At 31.8% G+C, this 22,148-nt stretch overlaps 8 protein-coding genes across 11 annotated transcripts; 6 read left to right on the forward strand and 2 right to left on the reverse strand.

Moving 5' to 3' along the window:
* The first annotated feature begins 537 nt into the window (after positions 1-537).
* On the forward strand, positions 538-1,885 carry LOC108743376 (methyltransferase-like protein 23). Of its 2 annotated transcripts, XM_018478930.2 has the most exons (3): positions 538-683; positions 1,289-1,499; positions 1,551-1,885. In XM_018478930.2, exons 1-3 carry the CDS (start codon positions 585-587, stop codon positions 1,871-1,873), a joined length of 633 nt encoding a protein of 210 aa, XP_018334432.1. In that variant the 5' UTR covers positions 538-584; the 3' UTR covers positions 1,874-1,885. The 2 variants fall into 2 exon arrangements, with proteins under 2 accessions (XP_018334432.1, XP_018334431.1); XM_018478929.2 differs by having other exon boundaries at positions 540-683; positions 1,289-1,885.
* On the forward strand, positions 1,857-2,181 carry LOC108743378 (SRA stem-loop-interacting RNA-binding protein, mitochondrial-like). The gene has a single exon (XM_018478933.2). The coding sequence runs from the start codon at positions 1,880-1,882 to the stop codon at positions 2,144-2,146; it is 267 nt and encodes an 88-aa protein (XP_018334435.1). The 5' UTR covers positions 1,857-1,879; the 3' UTR covers positions 2,147-2,181.
* On the forward strand, positions 2,163-3,072 carry LOC108743375 (acyl-CoA-binding domain-containing protein 6). Its single transcript, XM_018478928.2, has one exon. The coding sequence runs from the start codon at positions 2,176-2,178 to the stop codon at positions 2,935-2,937; it is 762 nt and encodes a 253-aa protein (XP_018334430.1). The 5' UTR covers positions 2,163-2,175; the 3' UTR covers positions 2,938-3,072.
* A 127-nt stretch (positions 3,073-3,199) lies between these two features.
* On the reverse strand, positions 3,200-5,625 carry LOC108743373 (lariat debranching enzyme). Its single transcript, XM_018478924.2, has 5 exons — positions 5,328-5,625; positions 5,113-5,264; positions 4,254-4,494; positions 3,865-4,194; positions 3,200-3,807 (listed from the first exon to the last, which is right to left on the reverse strand). The coding sequence occupies exons 1-5, from the start codon at positions 5,522-5,524 to the stop codon at positions 3,240-3,242; spliced, it is 1,488 nt and encodes a 495-aa protein (XP_018334426.1). The 5' UTR covers positions 5,525-5,625; the 3' UTR covers positions 3,200-3,239.
* A 100-nt stretch (positions 5,626-5,725) lies between these two features.
* Positions 5,726-6,801, forward strand: LOC108743377 (transcription initiation factor TFIID subunit 12). Of its 2 annotated transcripts, XM_018478932.2 has the most exons (4): positions 5,726-5,868; positions 5,987-6,226; positions 6,304-6,496; positions 6,551-6,801. In XM_018478932.2, the coding sequence occupies exons 2-4, from the start codon at positions 6,008-6,010 to the stop codon at positions 6,676-6,678; spliced, it is 540 nt and encodes a 179-aa protein (XP_018334434.1). In that variant the 5' UTR covers positions 5,726-5,868; positions 5,987-6,007; the 3' UTR covers positions 6,679-6,801. The 2 variants fall into 2 exon arrangements, with proteins under 2 accessions (XP_018334434.1, XP_018334433.1); XM_018478931.2 differs by having other exon boundaries at positions 5,726-6,226.
* A 461-nt stretch (positions 6,802-7,262) lies between these two features.
* LOC108743374 (activating transcription factor of chaperone) lies at positions 7,263-14,719 on the forward strand. Of its 2 annotated transcripts, XM_018478925.2 has the most exons (3): positions 7,263-7,419; positions 7,779-8,114; positions 13,335-14,719. In XM_018478925.2, exons 2-3 carry the CDS (start codon positions 7,853-7,855, stop codon positions 14,150-14,152), a joined length of 1,080 nt encoding a protein of 359 aa, XP_018334427.1. In that variant the 5' UTR covers positions 7,263-7,419; positions 7,779-7,852; the 3' UTR covers positions 14,153-14,719. The 2 variants fall into 2 exon arrangements, with proteins under 2 accessions (XP_018334427.1, XP_018334428.1); XM_018478926.2 differs by lacking the exons at positions 7,263-7,419; positions 7,779-8,114 and adding an exon at positions 10,042-10,702.
* Positions 14,720-15,065: 346 nt separating this feature from the next.
* Positions 15,066-16,604, forward strand: LOC108743371 (N-acetyltransferase 9-like protein). Its single transcript, XM_018478922.2, has 4 exons — positions 15,066-16,105; positions 16,161-16,270; positions 16,331-16,387; positions 16,441-16,604. Exons 1-4 carry the CDS (start codon positions 15,999-16,001, stop codon positions 16,602-16,604), a joined length of 438 nt encoding a protein of 145 aa, XP_018334424.2. The 5' UTR covers positions 15,066-15,998.
* Positions 16,605-20,591, reverse strand: LOC108743385 (WASH complex subunit 5). The gene is given in 12 exon segments (XM_018478947.2): positions 16,605-16,768; positions 16,838-17,046; positions 17,101-17,359; positions 17,425-17,452; positions 17,454-17,598; positions 17,661-17,890; positions 17,944-18,158; positions 18,217-19,622; positions 19,673-19,884; positions 19,942-20,133; positions 20,211-20,313; positions 20,365-20,591. Coding segments are annotated over 12 exon segments (3,279 nt in total). The 5' UTR covers positions 20,487-20,591; the 3' UTR covers positions 16,605-16,610.
* Positions 20,592-22,148: the final 1,557 nt, after the last annotated feature.

The following is a 22,148-nucleotide window of genomic DNA, read 5'->3' on the forward strand; positions in this document are numbered from 1 at the left end:
TCTTCATGTAATTAAATGAAGCTAAAATAAAATAAACAATCGAAAAAATACAAATTTATTAAAGAAATAAAACTATTATGCTTTTTAATGTTTGAATATTTTAGAGTTTTACTTTACAATTGTGCGGCTTTTAGGTCTTTTATCCAGAGTAAATTGTCAATTAGTTCGCATCGTGGTACTTTAAACACTTCCATATCAATCCATAACTGTCTATGATTGCCATGAGTCTATCTACGGCGCCAACATGTCATCACCGTGTCTATGGTTATACCCATATTTATAGTGTAGTGATATCATCCATTACCCTTTGTACATCGACGTTAATAATGGACATGCCTTAGCAGTCAGAATTGTGGTACAACAAAAAAAAGAGATGGAACGAAGTTTCGGACAATATCCATCTCTCTCATGATAGTGCGTCAGTGTGTCATGAAAGAGATAGCACTAGTGCGAAACCATACGCCATCTCCCTCACTTTTCGAGCCAAGAAATTATTACAACAACATACGGCTAAGGCACGTCCATTAATATATGTCTATGCCTTTTTATATCTATTATCTATGGGATAACATCTGAAAGTATAAATGTCTACCGCTGATGTCGAACAGTTGAGAAAATTTGTATTTAAATCGAGAGCATCTGAAAATCATGAAGAAGAGAAATTAGAAATAATCATTCCTGAGGTGAATTATAGTTTTTTTTTTATTTTATGTACGGGCTTTACATACAATTTAATATAAACAAATGTCAGTGCATTAAAGAGCAGTATAACACTATGATTAGGTAATAAAATAGTGTGGCTTTAGATAACATTACATTACTAATAGTAACATCTACAGTAGACACTAATTGAATGTATAGCTGTTGATTTAACATCAATTTTTTTAAGATCGTTATTCAGTCTGAATACAATTAAAAAAGCAATATCATTATCATGAGACCAGGTCTTCTATAATAGACTCTTCCTTCAAATGTTGCAGAGTGATTTTCTAAAATGAAATTTAACCCATTACTTTCATTTTAGAAATATTTCTTTCTACTTATTGGTGTTATTAATCATACATGGCTTTTTTGTATATAAAAATGTTAACATTTATGTATAACTATTGACCACTTAGAAATTTCTGCTGAATGCTTTTTGAAAAATAGTTGTAAATAGATGCAAATTTTGTTTTTCCTGATTTTAACCTAAATTAAATTTACCGTTGTGCACCCACATATAAGTAGTTGACCAGTAATCTTAACAAAATTAATGGAAAAAGTGAACCTGTTTTGTTTCTTTTTTTAGTTACTGCAAGCTAGTTATTCATTCTATACGTGGCCTTCAGCTCCTATTCTAGCTTGGTTCCTTTGGGAACATCGAAAAGAATTAGTTGGATTACATGTGTTAGAGTTAGGATCAGGCACAGCATTACCAGGAATTGTTGCATCTAAGTGTGGAGCTGAAGTTACTTTAACAGATTCAATCACTCTTCCGAAATCATTAGCACACATAACACGTTCGTGTGAATTGAATAAATTAATTCCAAATCAGCATATTCGCATTGCAGGACTCAGCTGGGGACTTTTTCTAACAGAAATAAGTTCAATCGGTCCTGTCGATTTAATTTTGGGATCCGACTGTTTTTATGAACCGTCAGTTTTTGAGGATATAATTATCACTGTTTCTTACTGTTTAGAAGAAAATCCGAACGCAAAATTCTTGTGTGCGTATCAAGAAAGAAGTTCAGATTGGTCAATTGAGCATCTACTTGTAAAGTGGAATCTTAAGTGTAAGGTGATAAATACCAGTAGTTTGGGGGAAAGCGCAGGTGTAGACATTAGAGATCTTGTAGGTGATCACACCATTCACTTACTGGAAGTAACTAAATAAATTGAAATGGCATCATCTGCTGCCAGAAATTTGTTTAAAGTTTATGTCGGCAACCTTCCTTGGACTGTAGGACATAACGAGTTAAAAAATTATTTTAGCAAATTTGGATATGTAAACAGTGCTGTTGTATCGTTCGATAAGAAAACTGGACTTTCTCGAAACCACGGCTTTGTAATTTTCAGTACAAAAGAAGGCTACGAAAAAACAATTAATACTTCCGACCATAAACTCGAAGGAAATATTCTAAGAGTGCAGCCCACCAATAATAATTAAAAGAAATTACATGTATAACACGTAGAAACATGGCAGATGACAATTTAGATGATTTAATAGAATTAAATTCTGAAAACGACGATTTATCTGAAGCTTTTACCAGAGCTGCAGATCACCTGCAAAAAATTGCTACTAAAATAGATAATGCAACATTACTGTCCTTGTATGCATATTACAAACAAGCAACCAATGGTCCTTGTACTAGTTCAAGACCAGGTCTGTTCGATTTAAAAGCTAAATCTAAATGGGATGCCTGGAAAAAATTGGAAAATATGGCAAAAGAAGAGGCTAAAACATTGTACGTTAAGAAAGTTTGTGCATTAGATCCGCAATTTTCAAGTGCTACAGTCCCGACACAAACTAAAAACAATTGGGTGTGCATATCGACATTACAACAAACAGAAGTAATAGATGAAACAGCAAAAACAGTTGTTGATCACGTTGTTGAGGGAAATACGGACAAACTCGAAAATATTCTGAAAACGATGAGTAAGGATTCCATCAACAAGTTGGATGATAGTGGACTGGGTTTAATCCATTGGGCGGCCGATCGTGGTTCTTTAGATACATTACGCTTACTGATATCATTAGAGGCAGATATTAATTTGGAAGATTGTGAAAAACAAACTGCTTTACATTACGCCTCAAGTTGCGGACATTATAATTGCGTACATTTTTTGCTAGAAAACGGTGCTGATATGAATAAAAAAGATATAAATGGCTTGGAACCGCTTTCTGTAGCAGCTGATAAAGATATTGAGGAGATTTTAAATAAGTTCAACTTTATTTAATTTTTTATCTGGTAATGTAGTCGTTACGTAGTTTTCTGCCAGCAGGAATAGATGATCAGTTGAAAAAACGGATAATTTTTTTATGCTAATAACTTCAAAAAATCTATTTGAAATACATAACTTAATACAATTAAATCCGATCTTAATTAATAATTTCAACTTTAGCGTTTGTTTATCAAGTTCAAATACAAATTTCTCAGAACTTCATTACTTCAGTTCTTTTAAAAGTTACCGATTCTTGATTATTGAATTAAACCGACTCTTTTTGCTGTACAAATTTTATTTGACTGCTTCATACACAATTAGTCATTATTGCAATAAATACTACCATTCCTTCTCTTAAACTTTTTGGCTGTTGGTGAATCAACAGGCCCTTGAAAACCATCCGATTTGTTCACCTTTTCCATACTTTTTTCATAATTGTCTTGGCCCATGCAATCTGAAGATCCGGCTAAACTTTCAAAACAACGCAACTGTTCGTCAGTTACGTTAACTTCAGAGCTACTGTTAATTGGATCGGGAAGAATTATGCTTTTCATTGAGGTACAGTTTATTAGATTTTCAGACGAATCTACATCCATATCACTTTCCATATCACTCCAATTCCCTGTCAAATCACTTCCACTTAAGACAGAGTTTTGTTGATCATATTTTGTTAAAACAATTTCTAACGGATCAGAAATTCCTAATCTCTTACAAAAGTGAGTTGTTTGACTATTTCGGTATAATTTAGGAAGTTGAGTGGCCATTTCTTTAGTAATTTCGTTTTGAAATGGTGCAGTTTTTGTGAAGTTTTCAGGTATTAAAAGGTCTCCGTTCAACTTAGATAAAACTATTTTTTTTTCCTCTTCTGTAGGTGTAAATTGCCATCTGATTTTAAATATTTTAAACAAAATTATTTTTTAAGACAGTATACTTAATTTTTACCTTTCATTAGATGTAGGACCAGGCATGAATATACTGGAGTTTTTTACGTGTAATAAATGATTCGATAAAAACAGTACAGTTAACCATTCAAGATCATAACTCAATTTTATTTTTTTTTTATCACTGTGAGGCACGTCGAATATTTGTAAAAATTTTCTTTTTGGCAAACACTTATCTAAAGCTAAGAACTTTGTTACTTTCTTATCCTTATGAGAAATTAATGCAGCAAATTTGCAATGTAAATGTGCAGAAAACCAGTATGTGGGCTTTAAATCTTTTAGTAACTCCTCACACGGTTTATTTCCCAATTTTCCAGACTCTATATCTTTCCTAGAATCCATTATTTTTTACATTCATTTCCTTCAGTAAATATGCATTGAAGACCTTACCTTAAAAAAGGTTTTATTTTATTGAGTGAAACAACATTTCCGTATTCACAAACCCCAGCGGGCCATTCATGAGATAAAAAGATATCTATGTTAGAACTTAATTGTTTTAATCTAAATATATCCACTTGACGAATGTGATAGACACTTCGGATGGAATTGTTATCATAAGGAATAATTTCATAACGGCCTTTAAAATAATCGTTACCTTTGTATATGCCGGAAATGCCACCTATCCTTATTCCTAAAAGTATTTATTTATTTATGTGCCACAATTACATATTAAATCTTAGTTTTGGTAATTTTTTACATTAGTTGACATTGGAATTTAGACATGAAGTTTAGTGAGGTAGGTAGTACTCACCAAGTAAAGTAGTGTGGTAGTATTTATCAGAATATTGTTTATTATTTCTTTAAAAATGAATGTGAGTGAGATAGAGGCGTTTAAAATTTTCTTAATCGGGGGAAATTCCGGTAGGTACGGCCCTGGCTTCAGCCTTCCGTCAGCTGTTCCCGCCAAACATCGTTTGTCCTAAAAGATATCCTTCTAACATTATTCTAATATATCAGCCCGCCTTCGGCGAGCAGGGGCATTGGACATACTCGAGTCTGTCATAAATCTACCTAACTAAACAATGACATCAATGCATATTTGGCGAGAACAGCTGACGAAGGGCTGCAGCCATGGAATTAATACTACCACACGATTCTACTTGGTGAGTACTACCTACCTGACTAAACTTCATGTCTCAATTCCAATGTCAACTAATGTAAAAAATGACCTTAGTTTTTATTTGCTTTTGAGTATTATTACATTTTTATTTTAGAGTGGATTTTTTTTTTAATTAACCAAGCTACCTACCATTCACATTTATAACACCACAATAGCCCAAATAATAAATATTTGGTGCAACCCAACCACCATAAGGTAGTTCTTGTAAATAATTGGATGCCTCGTGATTTCCTCCAATAAATATTGTTAAAATTGGCGCCTTCTTTTCGCCATTGTAGTATCTTCAAAGTTTCATGCATTACTTATAGTTAATAAAGTAAAACTACCAAATTAACATCACTTACTGATAAAACGAACCTAGATTATAATATTTATTAGGTATAGCCATACATCTTAAGTCTTGTTGATTCCTGGTTGATTGAAAATCGCCACAACATATTAACAAGTCTACTTTAATGTCTTCTGCGTCTTCTATAAACTTTATAGTTTCATAAATAATCTCCAATTCACCATGTGCACAACCTTCGACGGCTATTTTCATCACTCCTTCTACTTAAATATACTCTAGGATCAGTAATTTATTTATTTTTAAATTAAAAGGCAACTTTTTTAATAACAACACACAAACTACAGCGCTATTTTGACAATTGGACCCATAGATAAACTGGTCAACCATACATTAACACCATAGATTATGGATATACATTCACTCCCAACCAATGGTTTAAAGATAAATTTGACGACAATGCACCATGTTTTCTGTATAATAATATACTTAATAGTGAAAAATAATAAAATAAGGAAAGAAGGATGAGCCGATTCATTTTTTAATAGATAAAGGTGAATGAACAAGTGAATGTCTTGTTGTATATCTACATTGCTGTGGTAGGTTATAGTTTTTATTATCAAAATTGAAAGCAGGTGAATTCTCTTTACTTCAATTATGTCCATTCAAAACATAAACAACACAATCATGCAGCCTCAAAACATTGTGATTAATCAGGTGCCTCTATCACATGCGATTATGGCAAATGTTAATGCAAATAATGGAATCCCAATAGCCACAGCTATTGCTCATGCCCCTGCAACTGTTGACCAAACAGTAGAGATTAAAACTGGAATTGTTGTTGAAAGTATACCTATAGCCGGAGCTAATATTGTAGGAGTTCAGACTGTTCCTGTTCAAGGAGTTAGCCCTATAAAAACTGTCCAATCGAACACCAACTCGCAAGAAATGGTGCAAGTAAGTTTTTTTTTATATGTACAAACTAGAGCATAATTTGGTAAAAAAGGAAAGTACAGAATATTTTATAATTTCAGATTTTAAATAAAACTCGCCTTAATGACTTAGTCCGTGATACAGATCCAAATTTGAATCTAGAAGATGAAGTGGAAGAATTACTTTTGAGTTATGTGGATGGATTTGTAGATGGCGTGTTAAATGGTGCATCGTTGATTGCCAAACACAGACATGTAAATGCAATTGAAGTAAAAGATATACAGCAGTTTTTGAGTATGTTATGTTATGAAAAAGATGTTATGAAATTAAATGCTGTTTCTTTTTCAGATCGTAATTATAATATGTGGGTTCCTGGGTTTGGAACAGATGAGTTAAGACCATATAAAAGATCTCCAACAGCTGATTCTCATAAACAAAGATTAGCTCTTATTAGGAAAGCATTGAAAAAATATTAGTGTTTTTATAAAAAGCAAATTAAAAATGAAATGCAAACATATTCATCATAAACTTTTTACAATATTGTATATGCAGACTTGAATTAAAGCATCTAATTAAAAAGCACCAGACACTTTCCAGTACACAGAAGTATCAATTATAATGAAAGGTATCTATGAATTGCAATTTGCTTTGTCCATCTGGAGTATTTTTATAAATTGCTTTAACTTACATTAGATAATTAGAAGAAAAAGTGATGAGACATTTGCAAAAGTTTGTAAATAATAAATGGTTAACTAACAGTTATTGTAGGTACTTATACTATTTAAGTTTCCAGTAGTGTATTGTTTGCGAAACGTTTTTATTAAGAAAAAATTGAAATAAATTTTGTGTGCGGTTCTCACTGAATATAAATTTATTATTAAATTATGTTTTGGTCACCTTCAGAAAGTAGTTACAACTGACTATAATACCGGTCACTAGCAACTGTGTTAAATCAGAAGTGGTCAAATCATAGATAATGGCCAAATCACACTCCATCTATGGCTCATTTAATAATACGTCAAATACGCATAAGTATTATCCGCCATTTTATTGCTTAATGTGTTCATCTATGGTGTCCATTGCGGCGTTTATTGAAAGGCGAAAGTCAGTGTGGATTTTTTTCTTATTGAAAGTTACGGATATCACGGAGAAGATGGGATTCTAGTTGCGAAAACGTCTGCACACGCAAGTGTGCCTATACAGATAGAAATAATGGAGTAAGTACCGAACAGAATTAGTCGCATTTGATTTTTAATAACATTTTCCAAGCAGATGGTGTTTCAAACTAGGTTTCATAATGACTGCTTTTGTATGGAGTGTGTTTAATTTTTTTTTTAACGAGGATAACCGATAGAAATATCTGCGTGAAACATACAAGAAGTATCATTAAAACTGATTTTATATGAGATAAAGACTTTATTTGATTTATAAATAGTATAAATTGCTGCTTGAGGTTATTGTTATAGTTTCTTCTTTTAATGTTACTTCATATTGTAGATTGTAGGAGAATGTATGTACATAATGTACAATTACGTAATTAATTTTTCATTTTATTGATAAATGGTATTTGTTTCAGAGCCAAAATGGCACATTTTTACACAGCCGACTTTTCGGCCTCAAACTTCACCTTAAACAATCTTTCCCAATTTTATGCTTGTTACATTGGAGAAGACAGCAATGTTAAGCACTTCTCTAATGCAATGGAAACCAGAGCCTTTGTCTCCTCTGAATTCTCATTCTAAGGAGGCATGGGTCTCTGAGGAAGATATCGCACTTTACTGGCCAACTTTAGAGCAGAATAATGATACATTGGAGGATGACTTGGAAACTTTAGAGTCTAAAGCTGAAGTTGCATCTAAAATATTAGAAAACCTCAATAATTTAAATGATTTGGATGACCTCATAAAAGAAGGTAGGAATGTATGTATGTTGCACGTTTCTTATATTTATCATCTCTGATAAATTGCATATCACATATAATGTGAAAAGTTACCTAAAATAGATTATACTTGAATTTTAGTGTGCTTATATAACGCACAGCATTGTTTTGTGTACATATTTATATGATGCACAATATATCTACACTCAAAAAGTGTAATATGAAAAAATAATTCTAAAGGTTTACTTGTTAACTAAATGTATGCTCTATATGTGTAATCAGCTTGTAGCTGCTGCCACCACAACTAAATAATCCAACAAATTGTCCACTACTACAAGTAATGTAGAAGAAATTGATACAAAGTCTTGCATTATTAAAGATGCATTTAATCATAGTTATTACAGTTGGAAAAAATTACTTAAAATTAACTTCACAGAATGCAATTGGGATGTTTATTTTATTGTTTTTTTTTTTACTTACACTGTAAAATGTAATGTGGGATAATGAAATGGTTTATTTACATACTATATTATTCTACTATACTTAAGACGTGTATTTTTGAATTGTTATAAATTACTTCCTAAACTTTTTAGAAAGGAGTACCTATTTATCATCACATTTTTCCATATTGCAATTAATTATTTATTCAAATTTACTTACATAACGGTCATGTGATCATTATTTAGATTTTATTACACGAAGCTCGTCTTTATCGGTCGGTTCAAGAAAAATGTAATCTAACTTTCCTTTGCATAGCCTTGTATTGATGCTTTTTATCAGTTGAAGGTTCACATAAACATCATAAATATAATATATGTAAATCTCTGAACGTAATAATGAACGATTTTTCCATGTTAGTATTTGAAATTGTTAAATCCCGAAGAGCAAAAGAGAATTATTAATAATCGACAAGTAAAATTAAAAACGAAATCTGTGGGCTGCAAGATAAAATTTATTTGCTAAAGAAAAGAAAGAAAATGTTGGTAGGTTTAATAAAATTAAATCTTAAAAAAATATGATGAAGTCAACCCTTTAAAAACATTCACGAATACACGTAATCTTTATTTATTTTCTTTATCAAAAAAATAATTGGCCAGATTTTCTTGGTGAAACGTTGTAACTATATAATTAAGAACAGTACAGAAAACCAACCATGGCAAAGATGGGCCGTTCATGATTTTTTTTATAAACCCGTTGTACATAAATATTACTGATTTGGAATTAGGCTGTCGTTTTTTTGACCTTAATATCATTTTTATTTTAGGTACCTACCTGACGTTATTGGTCGTACTTAAGAACCATTATTAAATTTTACCGTCTATTTAGAATTTAGTTTTTTATACACTCGAATAGTAATACATATATGTATTTATCGCTAACAAAACGGGTATTTTTTCAGAACATTTTGTTATTGTTGTAAACAATTTATAGGCATGAAGTAATAAGACCGAAAGTACAGTAAGAAGCAAAAATATTTAATTTACTCTTGAACAAAGATTAGATTGGTGTTTTATCGTTTTGATATGTAACATTGTTTTCTAGGTATTTATAGGTAAGTAGAAGAGTAGGATTTTTGTCAAGAATTTTATTTTTGTACATGCTGAAAGTAGTATATAAAAAGAAATAGTTTACCTTGTTAAGAAGGCCACTTTTACATAATCGAAGAAACGTCTAAAATAATTTTTGATTATTATATAGATATTATGTAGAACAATTAAATGTTTTATTAGAAAATTTTTGAAATTGATGGAGAAACGGTTTGATTAATTAGACTTGTCCATTAAATGCGAATTTGGAATATATACATATATATATATATATATAATTCCAAAACCATATGCTTAATATTTGTGATGGAATACTCTGATAAGTAAATAATAATGCTAACATAGATGTATGTCTGTGCTTTGTGTAAGTATGCATGTGAACGTGGAGCCTCACACGTCCGATAAAATAACGTGTTCGTTCTTTTTCAGTGTGTATGTTTCCAAGTGAAACTTTTCATAATGTAAACGCAGTAACCTGTTTATTAAATAGATTGGGCAAGGCCACATACATATCTTTTTTATTATTACACATTATCTCTGGCGCGGATTGAGAGACAGTACTTTGGAATGAGTTGGTTGTAGCAGTTTGTTCTGCTAACGATTTGGTATTATTAATTGGTGTATATGCAAGTCGCGATACGCTCGTCGTTTTTTCCCACTTTTTTCTGACTTTTTGTTGGTGTGCTTTGGTGGTGTTCACTGCTTATTTGTTTATTTTCTATCATTTGTTGTTTCGGCGGTCGTGGCCATTTTGGTAACCAGCTCTTCGAAAATTGCTACGGTACTTTTATGTGACGGTACTTCTCGATGTTCGGTTTCGATGATCCAAGCCGTCCACCTGTGTAATAGCATGAAGTTCAGCTATCACTACACGTGGAACAGGGAAATTGTGTTCAATTCTCAGAAATTGGTTAAAAGACGACGCTGACACACCTTTGCCGGAAGCCTCCACGAATTCTCCTTTCCTCCCTTTGCCCAAAGTCTTTCTTCTTTTTATTCCTTCAATTATTCTTGTATTTCATTTTTGCCAAAAATTTTTTACTTGCCGTCCATCAGCAATGGCTGTATGTTATGGTATGTTGTTAGGAAACTTAAACAGGAGCAGACAAGAATTTCAAATAAACATAGGATTAGTTCAACCTTCTCAAGACATAATAATTTAATCAATAAGCCCCAGGTTGCAGTTAATTCAATAAATTAGTTTTTAGCCCAATTTTAGTTTAAGAACCCTTAAGTTTTCAACTTTTGATTTTTTTAACTGAATGGAGATTGAATAGATTGAAAACACAGGTTTATTAGAAATGTTTCTTTATACTTCCTATTAATGTCTGAAATTAAAACATTTACCATAGTCAGTTATAGATTCACTCTTCATTTATGAATACTGATGTAAGTGTAATTGTAAGAAGGAGAAGAGGTTGCCTGTTATTAATGAGTTCGTTAGTTATTTCTATCTTCATTATCAAAGTATGCATTTAACAAATTGCTAAAATACAAAAAGAGAAAAAAATATTTTAGGTTTTAGATGGAACTTAATTAAAATTAAAAGCAACAGTGGACAGCTTTATATAATTCATATGAAACAGATAAAAAAACTTTAAAGTTTGTTGAACTTTAGGTCGTATCGTGTTTACAAAGCATTCTGTCTATATTCCAATCATAAAATGTATTGACGTATATATAGCCAACCGATCACATGGTACATAGGTTTTGTATACATATTAGTATGTGGGTAATAAGAAATAGTGTACTTGTTCTTAAAATTATGAAATTAATTTAAAATTTTAACAGAAAAAATTATGCTGATAATTGTTGATAGTAGTGCGAGTTAAACAATGTATAGAAAAAACTGTTCTATTTGTTACTAATAACATTTACTGATGTTTAATCGATTTTTAATTCCATTGCTGCTCTTTTGAAGTTATTTCGAATATGCCGTTTAGATATTTGCCAGTTTTCTAATTTACTTCAAACAAAATGTAATTCAAAATTTGTCAGATATCCTATCAGATGATTTCATACATTTCTATATTAATTTTTAGCTGTCTATTCTTATTCGAATTACAAAATTTGACATTTAGTAAAAGCATGAATAGATTAGAGCAAATCAAACGTGTTTCAGAAGTGATATTTCCAATTTAACGGTAGTGAAAGGATTAGGCAGTTAATTATTTAAGTGAAATTAAGTAGACAATTGCAGGTGTTTGGAAAACGCATACTAAATAAATAATGCATAATTTACAGATACAGATCCAAATTACTGGTTTTTGATTTCTAATTGCGAATTATTAATTAATTAAGGTAGGTGCTACAAATGTAGGTTTGTAGTTAGGTAATACTTGGAATAATATCAAAGAAACTCACTGTTATAATCTACTACAAAGTTTTTTAAAAAAGTTCGCGGTATATAGTTGAATATTTTGTTTGTTTTACGGTTTGTAAATTACAAAGTGTCGTTTTCGTAACGTTAGATACCTTTTTATCAATAAAATTTATGGGTACATGCTTCGTTTGTGTTACGTTCCTTGATATGCTGCTGCTATAAATATTGAATAGCACTATGTTTTTTATTAACACCTTACTTAATTTTGCATTTCTCTATTTGTTACGTTTCGGTTAACGTTAATTTAATATTAGCAGCTCTGCCACACCTCTAAATTTATTTTCCTTGTGTAACAAGGACAATAAAGTAGAACTTTCACTATTAATAGTAATTCAGTATGGTAATGTTACAAATTGAAGCAAAATTGCAATGTATGAATTTTTTTGATTCTTATGCGTTTTAAATTGGAGGTTGAAAAGTAGACTTTATGCTTAATAAAGTTATATTGTTATATAATATTTTTACGTTTGTTTTTGTTCCTGTTTATGATTGATTGGTGAAGAGATGTTTCACCTGTTTGTAATTGTACCAATTTGTTTAACAAGCTAATTATAATGTTTAATAGAGTCACAACGTCCGTATGCAATAATGTAATATTAAAATATTAATGGTGAAAAAGTAGACAGATTATTTTACTCAGGATAGCTATTCTATACGCAAATCTGCACATCTGTTTTTATATTTTTTTGGGTTGTAATGTAAGCGTAACATTCAAAGAAAAATAATATTTGGACTAACTAGGTATTCTATCTGCGATTTACCGTCATACATATTACCTAATTATATTTCCCTTTTTATTTTTGTTTTTATACGTGGCACAAAAAGCAAAATTAATATATAATAATTTTTCGTTTTAAAAAACTGGTAACACAATATAAGTAAAACTGACTTTGTTAATATACTTTAATCTAGAATCTCTAATGGTAGGGTACATATATAGTCTAACCCCTCTTGTATTTATTGGGGTTTCTTGCCTTTTTTTATATAATTATCCTCGCCAGGAAGAAAGAGCAAGTTATTATCTAATTTATACAGACAGGCCATGTCATTAAATTCTAACATGTATTTAATGCTGGGTATATCAATTCATACATGACAACAGAATAATCATGGTAAATCAAGACTAAATCGTAACAAATATAATTTGATGACAGTCCCAAAAAGGATTTCAAATACTAGAAGCATACAAAAGTGAGGGTCTAACTAGAGTCAAATATAAAGTAGGATCGTTAAACTAAATAACAAACTTATCAAAAAAAGTAACCTGCAATTCAGTTATGGACGTAAGAGTGCATAGATAACTAATCGTTATAACGTTTTCAGAACCTTTTGTTAACTGGTTAGAAGACAAATCCATTCCAATTTTCGAAGATGTCGGTCAATCTACCTGTTCTCCGACAAATTCTTCTGTTCAAATCAAACCCGAACAGCACATTAATAACATCTCACTTGCGGCACTACAGTCCGATACTCAAACACTTCTCCAGGAATTCGAAACAATTTTTGATCAAGTTGAAATGACCCACGTTGCTCTCACTCCACCTCACAGTCCTCAAGACAAATCTAAGCTTCACACTCTTCTTCCTATTCATGAGAAACAAGTCCAAAACTTTACACCGCCAGTCGGATTTATCGTTCATCCGCAGACCCATATAGATGTAAATTATCATAATGTTTCACCACCAACACCTCAACTTGACGTGGATTATGAGTTAGCAGAGGTCGAGGAGTTGGTGAGAACACGGGTGCAAGACATGGTTCACAGTCCCCTATCTCCCACAACGAGCAGTAGCAATTTCGGAGATTGTTCCTCAGACGATCCAGAATGGACGCCTGAACTGACAGAATCGCCACAACTTGCACCGGCACTCGGAAAGTTTCGCGAAAGCCGTCGTCAGAAACCTTATGCCAGAGCATCGAATGAAGATAAGAAATCTAGGAAGAAGGAACAAAATAAGAATGCGGCTACACGATACCGTTTGAAAAAGAAGGCGGAAATTGAAGAGATTTTGGAAGAGGAGAGGAATTTGGCTAAAAAAAGGGGCGAATTGGATAATCAGATAATCGATTTGAAGAGAGAAATCAAGTACTTAAAGGGTCTAATGCGAGATTTGTTTAAGGCAAAGGGATTAATGAAGTAAACAATAAAACAGCTAATCCTTACAATTATATCCGACTATATTTTATTATTACATATTAAATACATAAACGCAATTAACTTTAGGATTTAGGCTCGTAAGTTTCTGGTTTCTATTTTTTTTTCTGTTAAATATAAACGGTTTTGTCGCTTCGACATTAATTATCAAATTAAAAGACGGTCGTCAATTTTCGTCAAGGAGCGAAGATGGTTTACCCACTCTCATATTCTGCCGTAAAGTTAACCCAACCCTAGTATGTAAGGAAAGATGTTTAAGTTGAATAACACTTAGTTCATAATTTTACTTTTTCTTTTTTAATTTGTGTTTACTCATAGCATAATAATTTTGTAATTCATGTATAATATTACTTTACGTCAGCTTTTTTCTGATGGTGAATAATCTGTATTGTAATGACAATGTAATATAAGAAGATTGATGTTGCATCACGGCAGTTAATTAACTCAAACATTTTAAATAGTTTTCTTATAAACACATTTTGTAACTATTAATGGTTTTAGGTTGTAATAACTATTGTGGTAAATTGGTGCAATTAAATATCGTTCAATTGGAGGGAGTAATAAATTTCATTGTTTTACCTTCGCTAGTATTTAGTAAAATTTTAAATCCATTTTTGGTTAGTCTATAAATTAACTTTTAGTCAGTACTTTGTAATTAATATGATCAGCATAAAAATTCGGCGAAGTTGTACAAGGAAAAACATTACTAATTATTTAATTGATTGGTATGCTCGATGATAATGTTCAAATTTCAGGTGCAAGAGTTACCTGTGCGAGTAAAAGGGATTTGTAAAATTGTAATATCATTGTTAAAGTTGCACTATTTGCTGCATGTTGGGTTGACTATGTATAACAAATTTTAGTTTATTATAAAATAATATGTATAAAAAGAAAAATACTAATGAGCATCTGTGACTGCGTCTACATGGAAAAAATATAATTTAAAAATTAAATTCCTTCAATAAAAACGGAATAGCAGCGTCCGTCTTGATTTGTCCCAGTACTTTCATGAAATTGTTCACCAAGGAGCGAGCGAGTATCAGTACACACACGTAAGAAGTAAAACTTCTTTAGATTGTATTTTATTGTAGTGTTTTTTAAAAACTAGTCCTAGTTTTATATAAAATAAAAACACAAATACTGCTTGACACATGCAGAGCATATATATTAATAAACTCTCGGTAAGTAACATGATCCCTATCAATATGCAACGCTCGGCGACTATTTTCGGCATCTCCTGCGCCCGTGCAGATCTTCGTATACTATTTTCCTCCTTTCTCACTCTGCTTAACTGAATGGTAATTAAAAAAGGAGTTTAATGGATTTGTTAGCTCTACGAGTTAACTCTCATGTCTCATGTAGTGTTTCATAAAAAGTTTCACTTCAATAAATTGCTGAAAACGTTTGTGTATCTTCATGAACGAGTTCCTTTTGATGTTAAAACGATAGTTTACAGTAAACATTAATTAGTAATTCAATAGTTTTTAGCGGTAACAAACAAAAATGTACAAGGATTTTCAACAAAGTTTTACAAGACACCTTTAAAAGTGTTAGTAAGGATTTATTTCTACGTAATATTTGGTGGTTTGCTCGAGAATAGTAATGTTACGAAAAAAAGTTATTTTTATAAGGAAAAGCATTTTCGAACAGTATAGTTACGTTATAAGGGTTGTTAAATTTTGCTGTATGTTGGGTTGTCTGTACATTGTAGTAGCTGTAACTGGTCCGCTTCTTTGAGCTAACCCTAGATATAGAGAATAAACTGCCCCATAACATCAACGACTCAAATCATAGATAAGTATATATAAATATAACCTAGTAAAACAAGTTATATGCGTCATATGAGTAATAAAATTTTAAATATGCATTATAATCAGCATATAAGAATTATTGGTGAAAAAGTTATATTAGTTCCATACCGAAGATACCATGTTGCTAAGTATGTACATGTGATAGTTCTATTTCTACATCATTCTTAAGGATGGTTTTTACAGATATCACAAGTGGATGTTATCAAGAGAACTGCAAAATTTAACAGCTTCAGAGCCATTGACCTTAGAAGAAGAATATGAAATGCAAAAATCTTGGCATGAGGATAATAATAGTAAGTAATTCTTTTAAAAAATTGGGATTCCGTTTCTGTTGTTCACCCACGATATTCTAGAATGCACATTCATTATTCTTGACAAAAAGCATTTTCAAAACTGCGATAACGAAGTTGGTAAGTTATTTGCAAGTATATTTTCAAAAAGTTATATTACATTTATAACACAGAGTCCATGGTGGGCGATACAAATTTATTCTTTTTGCATGAAGACAGTAGGATAACTGCAGAGGCAGAAATTATGATTGCTGAAAGTAAGGTAAGGGGCAGTGGTTTTGGTTGGGAGGCTGTTGTCTTAATGCTGCTTTTCGGCATAAATTACTTAGGNTTGTAGGATGAGTTACCTTAAATTTTGTTTAAATGTTTCGATAATAAATGTTGTTAAATGCCTTATAAAACATTCATTTAATTTTGGAGAATACTGCCGTACAATTGTATGAAGGGCCATTGTAAATGGGATACCGTCGATCCTATCTTGACCTTTCACTGTATTAGAACCTTTTCATTTAAAATTAACAATCACTATTCTGATAAATGTTTGGTAATGAAAAATTAATTGCTGCTCACCTGCATCCTTAATAAATGACAATTTATGATGAAAACACATAATAAAAACGAACAAGAAGAAAGCATAATCTTCACTAAATTTTGTTGTCACATAAATTTTATTTGCTGGCTGATTCATTCCACAGTAATCCAAATACTTGGATAAAGTTAATAATATTTGCTCATTCAAAACAATCTTGTCTTCTTTGGACATCATGTGTACTAGAGCTCTAAAAGAGAAAACGGGATAAGTATCCAAGTTAACTAACAGTTTTAATGTTTACTCATTAAGCGATTTTAGAGACGTTTCCAAACTTTTGGCGTTAAATTTGCAAGATAAACTCAGGTGAAAATTGACCATATTCCGAAGTAACTGTAGTTGTCCTATTATTAATACACTGTCTAAAATATTCGACAATTGTTTAGACATTCTATTTAAACACATCTGACAGAATTTAGACATGTTTATGTTTTCTTTAGTACAAAAGGTCAATTTTAAACTCATCCATGTTTCACTCATCTGGCCTTTCTTTTCCCAAGCACCTTGAATTAATTTTTAAGAGCATAAACAAAAAGATATATAAAATTATTTTTTAACACGCATTTACTTATAGTTTTTTTCAAATTATACGTTATTCATGTGAGAAAGCAGCCTGTCAAGTCCTACTAAACCAGTTACTTCAAGCACAGTTCCTATACATTTGATAGTTTCTTTATTAAACACATTCTTTTGTGTTTTTATGTCATACCAGGTACAACTTTGCGGAATAAAAATGGTATTTCTGAAGTATTAATAAGTAATTAATAAATAGTAAAGTTATACATACACTAATTTAATATTTACCTGGGATCGGTTAATCTTAAAATTTGTTTAACAAGCCGCCCTACGAAATTTCCACATTGATTATCTAAATACGAAAAACGAGGTATAGGTACATGTTTGCTTTGATGTTGACTGTCCCATTCATATACTTTGTTTCTCAGAAACATATTGCATTCCTCTTCCACATTATAATTAATTATCCGAGTGACTTCCTCCTGCCATATTTTCAACCCATTTATGTTTATGTAGTCCTAATAAATTAAGTAAATCAATAACAAACCATCAGAAATGTTGGCAAATTCACTTGTATATATTCCAAAGATTGTTTGTATCCTTTTATTATGTTAGCTAAGGCACCAACACGTTTTTCTAGATCATCACTTTTTGGGGTAAATATTAAGCCAAAATGTAATGCTTGTGTGATATGTTGTACCAATTCTTTTCGAATACCGTCTTCTAGTAATTTCTTCGGGTCAAGGCAAATTACACCTACCAGAGTGCTTTTCATCATTCGTATTCCTAAAAAATAAATTTATGTTAGTGCAGCTTGTTTTTCCTCTTTCTTTTAAATTAATACCCCGACTATACACTGATACAGAATTCGTTAACTCGGCAAATTCGAAACGTACTTTTAATTGGGCCAAGTCCTTCATTTTGTCCTTATCTAACTTCGTAGGTAACTTTTTCAAAACAGACGTTTGTATTTCAATTATTTTCAGAAGTTTTTGAAACATGGTTTCTGGAATTATTTGCAATACTTTTCGGACGTAAATTTCTAATTCACTACTATAATATTGAGAAACAGAAATCAAATCTTTACTGTGTGACTGATTTATTCTTAAAAGGGGCGTCTCTAAGGCCGAAGCTAACTTCAGAAATACTGCCCTGAGCTTGATGCACAAGGAAGGTTCCTTTTTAATTCCTTTCTGCATAATGGGAGTGAAGGAATCTATTAAAATCCATCCATAACTGAGATCTGCAATTATGTGCAATGCTATTAGACTTTCTTCTTTGATATTAAGTGTTTGGAGCATTTTGTGCAGGTTGTTTCGAATTTCTGACAGATATTGGATGACGTGAAGGTTGTTTTCCAATTGGTGAAACTCTTGGACTTTTTGAAGAGCGTGGATAAGCTTTATTATTTTTTTAGACGAGCTGGTCTCGTTTTGCGATAGCGTTTGTATTCCCTTAAGTATTTCATCGAACCAGTTTTGTAAGTTGGAGTTCTTTTGAATCCGTGAGAGAACGGTAATTCCTCCAAAAACGTCAGACAGTTCTTTGAGGTTGCCACAGCTTTCGTCTTTAAGAGACTCCCATGTTTTTTCCCGATCTTCCAACATACTTTTCAAATGTTCTATGACAATTATTTCCAACTGAGCAGTGTTCAACAACAGTTTGAAAAGCATTGTGAGATCACACTTTGCTTCAGTAATAACCAGGTCTTGCAACTGTTTGCATTTCTTATTCTTTTCTGTTCTTAATAGGTGCAACATGAGCCATCGAACAGCCACGTTACAATCCTTTAAAATATTCATTATAGGATTTATTTCTTTCATTATATTTTCTTTGGTCATGTTACCCTCTTTCAAAAAATTTGCTGTTGATTTTATCATGTTTCCAACTGTAGAACCATATAAATTGGCATGGAATTTGACGTTTTGTGCGGTCAAAATATTTGCAATGGCCAATTTAGCAGCCTTGAAGTTATCCCATGACTCCAGAAGATTCATAGTAATGCCCATGTACAGAGAAATGACCCAATTGTCAGGAAAGTATTTATCAACAATTTCTCGCATAACAGAAGCTTGACTGTGGAGTATTTTTGGACAGAAAAAAAGGGAAACAAACAACATCGTAGCTTGCGTTGACAGAGCCGTGCTGCGGTGTTTTGAAGCTTGGTACACAGATAACTGATTGTAGATATCATCCGAACGTAAGCAAGAAATTACCATGTCAACATAGTTTGATTTAATAGGAATCCTCCTAAAATTAATACCAATCAAACAGAATATAAACAGGTTTAAATCACTTGCTTGAAATAATCCTCTGGATAGTTGCCAGGTTTCTTGCCATTACTATATCCAGTATCTCGAATAAGTTTACAGATTTCATCGATTGCAAACTCGCCATCTTTGCGTTGGGGAGTGTATCTATAGTAAGAGACCAACAATCTTTCTCTTACACTGCCTTCTATAAATGAATCTAGCAGAAGTAGCATAACACCACATAAGTAAAGTGCCTCGCACTGGAAAATATTACTTTTTTATGAAGAAAGAAAAGAACGAGATAATACACCATCTACCATCAGTTGTTTGCCTTCCGTGCAAGTAAAAATAGTTTCTAGAGTTTGATGTATGAATGTTCCTTCTTCTATATCATCCAGACTTTGATTGAGATCAGTAATGTACATATAAATGCCTTCAAATATTAAATAAAATCTGTTTATTATCTTGATATGATTGTCTCTAAATTCTTCATCTATGTCTTTTAATTCCTGTAACCATTTCATTTATTAAAATACATAGATTAATCATACACATATACTTATATAAGTAAATAATATTTAACAACCTCGCTATCTTCAATTTTTTTTTCCTGGAGATCAGCAATCTTAAAGTAAATGAAATCGAAAACAACTTCTGAATATTTTTGGTTGCTTTGGTTTTTCTGTGATCTATAAGTTAAACAGTTAAACCCGTAAAACAACAATAATAAATTCATTCACCTAAAAACTTCAGGGATGTACTCCTTCATACGCAGAATCTCAGCTATTATTGCATTACCTCTGGAAACCAATTGTAAAATATTTTGTCCATATATATTTGCATCCAATAAAAATTCCCTCATCTTTTACTCCGTTTTCTTAGTAAAAACTATCAAAACAGCACTACAGACATATCCTAAAATTAAAGGTATTCATAAACATCCGCCGTTACGAATTGCGCCCTATGGTATACGTATCTATGGGTATACGGTTCTATGCTTGGGTCGTTGGTTTTATCTATAGTTGGGTTCAACCAACAACCATACATCCAGAGTCATAGAGAATAAATTAATGAATTATAATAATATATATTATCTAAATTCAGAGAAATATTAACACCATCAGAATAAAATAAAAGTGTTTAATGTTAAATTTCAAAGAAATCGTTGATGGGAATGTAAGGGTTTTATTATTTTTGTCTACTGTGTTGTAGGACTCCGTGGACTTTGTTGTTTACTGCTTACCATTAACCTAGAGGGAATTTGCAGTGAAATGGCAGTGGAATATCTGGGGATCGTCTCTCTGACTGTGCTATCATCTAATTCTTGAGTCAGTGATCCCTTGTTTCTATTTGTTGTGTATATGTCGATTAGGTGATTACGATGTCTTAAAGCAACGCTTAACCACCTTCCTGTGATGATACAAGTTAGTTTTTATTAACAACACTAGTATAAACTTCACCAGTACAATGTTGGAAAACGTTAACTTGGTTTTTATAAGAAAGGAGCACTTTATTATTGGGAAGCTGTTTAAGTAATTGGTATTCGGTATTAATTAATAGAAAGTTAAACTTATTGAAATCAGTTAATGATTAGGGAAGAAGGTTGATAGTTACTTTAGTCACTAAGAGGGCTGGAGTTGATCATATGTAATAGTGAGTTCATTTGACATTGCATTAGAGGCTTAAGTTTTGAAAATGCAACATGTTTATTTTGTTTGAAAAGGGTATGCTTTGATTTTTGACTTATTTTTCCTTTCATGTCTAATAAGCCTCATGGAACGCACCCCATTTTTTCATAGGATAAATTGAGGTTAGCTAGCATCTATAGTTATTTGATTTTGTTATTTTGACAGTCGATTGTGTTTTTTAATGTATAGGTTTCTTCATTGTAATATGTGGGTTAATTTTGGCATTTCACTTGGTTTTTGTTATTTATTTCATGTTATTAATTTAATAACATAGTTAATTTATTTTTCATGTCGATTATTGGCAACAAGTTGACTTAATAGTCCGCTGTGTTGTAGGACTCCGTGGACTTTGTTGTTTGCTGCTTACCATTAACCTAGAGGGAATTTGCAGTGAAATGGCAGTGCAATATCTGGGGATCGTATCTATGAATATGTTATCATCTAATTATTAAGTAAGTAATCCCTTGTTTCTATTTCTTGTGTATATGTGGATTAAGTGGTTACGATGTCTTAAAACAACGCTTAACCATCTTCCTGTGATGATACAAGTGAATTTTTATTAACAACACTAGTATAAACTTCACCAGTACAATGTTTAACATTAACTTGCTTTTTATAAGAAACAAACAGTATATTATCAAGAAGTTGTTTAAGTAATTCGTAATCACAATTAATTATCGAGAAAGACAGTAATGGTTACGGTGCTAGTGTTCAGTAGAAAGTTCTGTATGAAGAAGGCGATGTAGGGGTTCGTGCCGGTATTAGAAATCCGGAACGACGGGGTCAGGGGTAGAAAACTGAGGTGCTGTACGAGAGTGAGGCGCTGGGGGTCGGGA

Source organism: Agrilus planipennis, unplaced genomic scaffold (genome assembly GCF_000699045.2).
Source record: "Agrilus planipennis isolate EAB-ADULT unplaced genomic scaffold, Apla_2.0 scaffold405, whole genome shotgun sequence".
NCBI classification, from domain to species: domain Eukaryota; kingdom Metazoa; phylum Arthropoda; class Insecta; order Coleoptera; family Buprestidae; genus Agrilus; species Agrilus planipennis.